Below are 7,631 nucleotides of genomic sequence, written 5' to 3' on the forward strand. Positions count from 1 at the left end.
ACATCCTGTGTGCAGGAACGATTTCAGCTCCCAGATTCCAAACCAGAGGGTCAGAGGGGCCCTTAAGATCATGTCTGAAAACCTCACACTGCAGTATCACTGATCGCTGTAGAGGTCAGCTCTGGAACGCCAACCTGAAGGTCGGAGGGATTGATTTGAACAGACCGAAACGGCCCGACGCTGCGTTTACAGGCCGAAACGAACGCTGCGTTTACAGGCCGAAACGCTGCGTTTACAGGCCGAAACGCTCGTTTACAGGCCTAAACGGCCGACGAGCCGCCTACAGGCCGAAACGCTGCGCCTACAGGCCGAAACGCTGGCCTACAGGCCGAAACGGCACCGAAGCTGCGCTTACAGGCCTCACGACGTTAACAGCTTCACTAGGGCTGACCCCACTAGTCGAAGATTCGATGCTTCGATGGGCGGATCCTGATTCAAGTCCACAGCCCTAACGGTTTCACACATCAGGGGTGAATGATTTTAGAAAACAGGAAGTTCACTTTCTTTCTGCTTCTACAGGCTGCAGACTTTCTCTAAGCGTGACTGACTCTGTTGCTCTGGGCAGCTGCGCTCGTTAGTGCCAAATTAAATAAAAAATGATCCGCTGAATTCACCCGGGTATTTCTGAAGCTCTGAACTTTTGCCCCTTCAGACCCAGTGAGAAGCTGCAGCTGGTTATAAGTGACGGTGAACTACAGCACTTACTGCCTGTCCTACAGCAGTAACTCGGACTGACGGCCGCCGACTCAGAACGCCAGTCAGTTTCAACATGTGGCCTGTTGAACCGCAGCTGAATTGTACAGACCGACTTTCATCAAGCTGCAAGTTAGCAGGTGAAGCTAAGTCAAAGAGGCATCACACAGGCGGACGCTGAAGAAGCACAGATCCCTGCACGACGTTCTGCAGTGAGTCCAGGTCCTGTAAAGCATCAGCTCCAGGTCGTCCCGTGTCCTACTTCGCTGTATTCTTCCATCATGGCGGCTCTCTGGTGTTCAGCCGAGGAGACGGTGACACAGTTTAATATTTAAACACGCTGACTTCAGCAGGACTCTGCATTTGCATCTACAAAGCAGGCTGTCAATCACAGCAGCAGCCTGCATGCAGAGGGCCCGGGGGGGGGGGGGGGGGGGGGTTCTCAGGGGTCAGAGGTGAACAGCAGTGTCACCTCCTATCAGGGTGACGAGAGCAGCAGAGGACATGTGGAGACACAGCACTCTGAAGGAGGGGCGGAGGTCTGATGCTGGTCCAGTCGGCCCAGAAGCTCAACTCTCTGGTCCGGATCTGGTTCATCTACATCCAACGGCATGAACCCTGAATCTAAACATCTGCTCATAAATCACAGAAACATTAAAATCCCTTTTGTGTGAACGCAGCTTAATATCAATGTCTAGTAAACCGTAATACAAACAAATAGTGAGTTCCACTGCACAACAACCAGCGTGTTACTCTGAGGAACAACAGGAATAATGATTTAAAGTTATGTCAAAACTTACTGCAACTGACATTCTATTTAAGAAAAGAATCCTTGACGGATATGAGCTCTTTTTAGTTGATTTTTATTTAGTTTGAATATCTATATATCTATATTTTTTAATATTCGTTATCTTAGTTCTAGTCAACCCAGAGATTCTGGGTGATACCAATAATTTAAGTAGCTGAACTTATCACTAGAGTGGGGGTAGGACAAGAAACCCGCTTTGAACATGACGGTTATTTGGATCATCTGCTGAGGATCTTTTTGTCGATGTTGTTTATATTTATTTTTGTTGTTGTCTTTTAACATGTTCAATAAAGAGTTGTTTTTTTTTAAACTACATGGCGTTGGTTGCGTTGGTGCTGCTGTATTATGGTGCGTTCCTTTTCACATGGGAAGTCAGAACTTGGAAAGAGAACTTTGTGATCCAAGATGGCTGTTCCAAATATCAACAGTTAGAAAGCTGTAGTTTACTCTGTTTATTAGCACTTCTGTGTCTCACAGAAATGTTCGTGCACAAAGTGCCGTCCAGCTGCCGTCTGTGGTCGTGTTGCTACAGCGTTCAGTTTGAGTAAATTTCGCAATGCGGGGTTTTAACAACCGGCGTAACAATAGCTAACCTGGTTGGTTGTAAACTGGACTGGCGATCCAGGTTTTCCGACTTGTTAACTGGAACGCCGTTTAACTCGGGTGTGACGTCATTCCCAGCTCCGACCTCGAGGTAAATGGAACGCAGCATCAGTCCTGGTTCAAAACTACAAGTCCCACATGCTACAAGCCGCAATGCACCAAACAGTAGAGTTTTCATTGTAAAGCTGTTTACGACGCACGTCTTCCTTTTTGCTCGTTTAACTTGCTCAAGTTGAAAAATACACATTTTCAAGATGTCAGTATTTTCTGCATTTTCCTTGATAATCAAGCAAGAAAACTCAGGGAACCATTAAAATCACAATATTGTCAATTCTCCAAACTGTGCAGCCCTCGTTTAAACAATATTTACTGGAAACCTCATGTGCAACTAGGGCTGGACGATAAAACAAGAATGATAATTATCACATATAAATTTCCTCAATATCAATATATAAATGTTCAATAAATCGTGATAAATATCTTTTAATCCATTTGAATCACGGACAAATTAGCACTTAATTTTTCTATTAAAATGTTTATTTGTTGGGAAAGGGACTGAAAAAAGATTTGTTGAAATAGTTTGAATGTTCTCCCTCAGTTGTGAAGTGATCCTTGTTTGTCATCAAGCGTTTCTGACCAAAGAAAAGTTGAACCACAAAATTAACAAAATTAACCATCTGGTTTCTTCAACTTTCACTCAGGAGCAGAAATCAGCCTTTAAACTTGAAAGAAACAGTGTTTTGATATTGTGATAATTATCGATAGAATAAAATCTTTTTACATTTTGGCCACATCGCCCAGCCCTACGTGCAGCACAGCGCTAGCTCGATACCCTTTACCTAATGCATGATGGGAACCCATGGTGCCCATTCAGCTCAGTGAAAACAGAGCCCGTGGTTTGTATATAAGCCTGTAAACAGAGAGGCGCTCTGCAGAGAGGTTTGGGGAGAAAGCTCTGGGCAGACTGAGACAAAACACCGGATCTGCATTAATGTGCCCAACAACATGGCCGACGCTGGCAGCCTCCACTTTCCACCGCCGCCGGCAGAGCTCTGAAAGGTTAATGAGCTCAGAGGGAGCTTTTGTAAGGCTGTGGTCTTTTATTGTGGAGGGACGGTTACATACAAAAAGAGCGCACACACACACACACACACACCTCTCTGAGTTCTGTCCGGACGCCCAGAGCCAGAACAAAACAGTCCTGCCAACAACACACACATTCAGGTTAATTAGGCTCCAATTAGCAGCTCTGTTCATTTTCACATGAAGCCTCGGAGTGTGAGAGCAGGAGGGGGGATCAGTTCTGTGTTTGTGTGCAGAGAAGTGAGAGCTCTGTGGTTTTTTTATTACCCAGCATGCTCTCTGGGAACTGCTGGAAATACTACCCCTCTGTTTACTGCAGTTCCTGTTCACTCGTGAAGCTGTTTGCAGAGAAGCATGTGACGCATTTACGCGATCAGAAACATCCAGTATTTCTATCAGGTAAAGAAGATTCACTGCTGCTTCCTGCAGAAACGCCACGACCACACGGTTTACAGGCAGAGCTGCGTGCAGCGGAGTGAATCCTGAATACACGTGCACATTAATATCATTATTCAGGCAGTCAGACAGTGATCCTGCTGCATATTTAAAGTCACACACACAGATAAGACATCACTTTCATTTAATTTGCTGGATGTTCATTATTCATCCACGAAAGTTAAAAATAAACACGAGTTTACTGACACGACTTTATTGTGCTGTGCCATTTTGAATTTCCCCTACAGAGGATCAATAAAGGAACATCTCATCTACAGGGCGTTTGTTCAGACGTGAGGCCGGCACGTTGAAGCGCCGTCAGATTAGCATAAAGCTCTGCATCATCTGAGCCAGGGCTGTCACGAGATCAGATACCTCGCTACCAAGTCGATTCCACAATTCCTGAAACGTGACGGTTTTGTTTTCTAGGTGGAAGACGGCAACAAGTGCAGCCGCAGCGACAGCTCCGCCGTCGCGTTTGGAAACCGGGTGGATAATATTTAACATCGGTCGGTTCACGGCGCTTTCCTTCAACAGCGCCGTGTCGAAGCCTCGATTTCCCAGGTGACTCAGGCAGACGTTCACAGTTTGGATCAACTCGAAAGCACCAAAGGTGACGACGCCGGTCGCAGCTCTAAGATCTGAACGTGGTCCAACGCTCCTGTTACTGTGGGAGGAGTTAGTGAGCGTTGGATCCGAGACCACATTTCACACCCGAGAGTTGTAAAGACAGTTAAGATAACGAATGAAGAAAATTAATAAATATATTATTGCAAGTTTGTTCTGTAACTTTTATTTTTATTTTCTGAATATATTTACATCAAACTATGAGATTTATGCTGCTGTTTTTTTACCGTAGTATCATATTGGGCGTAGAGAATTTCACTGGTATTTGTACCGACTACTAAACATGTGCCGGCTCAGACCTCCTCCTCCTCCTCCTCACGTGACTACATTTCCATTAAAGCACTGGCTCACAGAGGAAATTAAATCTTTTGCACGTCCTCGGCTGCTGGGAGGTGACGGACAACACGGATCATCGGTGTTTCAGGATGATGGATGACAACAGATCCTCTTCAGGAGCAGAGAGACGGAACAAACCAACTTCCCTCTAACACTTTACTAGATTTACTAGAACTCTGCTAGTTCCTCATCTCCGAAATACAAAACCCAGCTCGAACGATATTTCTGTATTCCTGAACTCTCAGCGGATGACCGTCAGCTCAGTGTTTGTCTTTTGTCTTTTGTCATTTTCACTTCACTTGTTGCAGAGCAAGTCAAACTTTGGAGAACATTGTTACGTGTTACCGGAACAAAATGTCACTTGTTGGATTGTACGTTGCAACATGTTCTGACGCCTACAGCTAATATTTGGACGGCGGCGGGTCGCTCAGCCGGTCCAGGACGCTTCCCTTCTTCAGGCCGACGGCTCTCGTCTGACAGACTTTTAAAATCTGGTAATATTACAACTTTTGCCTCAAAATATTTCAGGAAATCTTCTGGTGCACCGTCGTTTCATTTAGGGATGCACCGATACAACACTGATATCGACCGATCTAATTAAATTCCGAGTGTTCTAGCACGCCGGATCATTTAGCTAGGAGAGCTAACACAGCTTTCAGGAAGCAGTGTTGAAGCCGAGCCCGAAGTTGCCTTTAAAGAATGATTCCCTGTCGAGGAACACAGCGTCGTCATTTTACACCGGTATCGGATCGGTACTCGCCATCGGCCGATACCAAAAGCCCAGGTATCGGGGCGGCAAAAGTCAGAACGGTGCACCCCAAGCTGCAGTTTCATGTAAGTCTAAATAACTTCTCAGTTGGTCTTTACTTTGATTCTTCCACCAGGTTCTAACACACAGCATGTTGTCGGAGATTTATACACTCTGTTCTTCACACGAAGGTCTGAGAATCATGTAAACTGGTTCTTGACTCCTTGAAGTTGTATAAACATCTAACATTTGTTGCGTCTTATAAGCCCAAGAAGGCCGACACTTCATTCATTATCTATAAATAACAAATGAAACCTTCAGAATGAAATGAGAAAAGCAGTGAAAGTCAGAGGAAGCTACAGACGGTCCAGAGGCAGCGATTTCTCCGCAGGCATCAGTTGTCAGTTCTGCATGAAAACACGCATTCATTACGATCTGCCTCGAAATCTTCTCTGCACATGTTCTAGTGGAAAATGCAATTAGCATAACTTAACCTTGGAGCTGGCTGCTTGGCTGAGCGTTGCACGCTCTAAATGAGCGTAAATGTTTTGTGAAGCAGCTACAAGGCTCTCAATCAGCTCGAGGAGGAAGACTGTGCACAACAACAGCCGGGGGAAGGCTTCCCTCAGGAAACACATTCTGTTAGCAGCCTGCAGAGGGAGAGACAGGAAAACACTGAGGTTCCTCAAAACCTTTTTCATGAACCCTGTTAACTGTCAAGCTGCAGAATGACCAGTTTCCAACTTGTAAACATCCAAAACGACCCGCAGCTCTAACAGATGGTTTCTTGGACGACTGGAGAACAACTAACGCTGAACTGCGACCCAAATACTGGCACCTGTGAGGTATGTCTGATAGATCCCGGATCGGATGATATATCGGCCCGTGATCATATTCAGTGCTTCATTATTGATTTATCTGCTTTCTATAAGTAAAAATCTCTATTTCATAACCACAGCAATATCTGCAAACATCTCGTTCTGTCCGAGCCCCGAGACGCTCAGTTTAGTTTTCTCAGTTTGACTGACTGATTTAGTCGTTCCAGCTCTAAAAAGGGGCATCAACATTTAATTTACTGACCATAAAGAGTGGTTTGTAGTTAAGTTACTCTTTTGGATGGATTTGGTTGATTCTTTGTTCATTTGAAAAGGGACAATGCACACTGATCAACATCCAAAGCAAAGGTAAGCGCACCCGAGATGTTTTAAGCATTTCATGGATGTACCGTCATAACACCAATGAACAGACATTTTTAAGTCAAACACCTGCCTTGAGCTGTCCAATGACAGTCTTTCCCATCTCTACCTTCTAGCGGACGTGGCGTGAATAAAGCCAGATAAAGGTATCTCTCCTACCAGACTCTGCTCCTTCAGGTTCTGGTTCGTCCCTGAGGACTCTGCTGATCCTCCGGGAGAACGAGGTGAGGAAGCTGCTGATGGAGGGAGCTCTTCGCTCTGCGTCTGACCCCACCTTCCTGACCGCCGTCCGGCCCGTACCGCCGTCCGTCCCGGGCTCAGATATGGACCTGAAGTAGGGGATGATCCTGTGCAGAGAGCCGGGCCTCGACTGGCCTTCGTGGCCCGTGAAGGGCTGATCTTGGCTCCGGTCCGCGCTGAACCTCGGGAGGCTGAGCAGCCGCAGGTGAAGAGGCTCTGCGCTTTGACCTTTGCCCTGAGGGGAGGTCATCTTGGCGGCCCTTGGTGCCAGGCAGGCAGATGTCCTCCACTTGTATCGGTCCAGTGGCTGCTCAGGAGCCGGCTGGGGGTCGGACCTCTGCCAAGCCCTCCTGTAATGGCGCCATCGTGACGAGGCCTGAAAGGGACCCTGGACCGGACCCTCGCAGCCCTCAGGTGGCGTTCTACTTTCACTCATGGTCCGGCACACGCAGACTTCCTTCAGGCAGCGAGCAGATGGAGGCCTCCAAAATGGCAGAAACAGCTGGTTTGCCGACAGCTGTGTTACCTTAACAACACATTTCAGTTCAGAGCCCGACCGCCGAGGACCCGTCAGGTCGGGTTCGCCTTCATGCTGCTGTCTTGCTCTTTCTCAACTTGGCTGGTGACTATCTTTCCTGAGAGGAAGTGAGCGTCAGATGAAGATGACGCTTCTTTAAAGCCTGGCCAATCAGGTTTCGGCAAACACCAAACCAGCAGACTGTGGTTTCCCTTGCAGGAGGGCAGATAGTGAAACTGCACACACAGTTTAGTGTGTCAGGCGTCTGCTTCTTCCTTAACAATTCACAATCTGTGTTCCTGAATCAGTCTGGATTTCTAAACAGCAGCAGATGGTCACGCCTTG

The 7,631-nt window shown here is 46.7% G+C and overlaps 1 protein-coding gene across 1 annotated transcript in view; it reads right to left on the minus strand.

The window, feature by feature from the left end:
* The window catches only part of rasal2 (RAS protein activator like 2), a gene marked incomplete in the record, with an annotated part of 209,259 nt that extends 201,878 nt beyond the window's left edge, over nucleotides 1–7,381 (minus strand). The window contains 1 exon segment of the mRNA XM_038719075.1: nucleotides 6,689–7,381. Within this exon segment, the coding sequence (XP_038575003.1) occupies nucleotides 6,689–7,205 (517 nt within the window).
* Between the last annotated feature and the right edge of the window lie 250 nt (nucleotides 7,382–7,631).

This window comes from Micropterus salmoides, unplaced genomic scaffold (genome assembly GCF_014851395.1).
Source record: "Micropterus salmoides isolate LMB-PRFRI ecotype aquatic unplaced genomic scaffold, ASM1485139v1 Ms_hic_scaffold_14, whole genome shotgun sequence".
Lineage (NCBI taxonomy): Eukaryota > Metazoa > Chordata > Actinopteri > Centrarchiformes > Centrarchidae > Micropterus > Micropterus salmoides.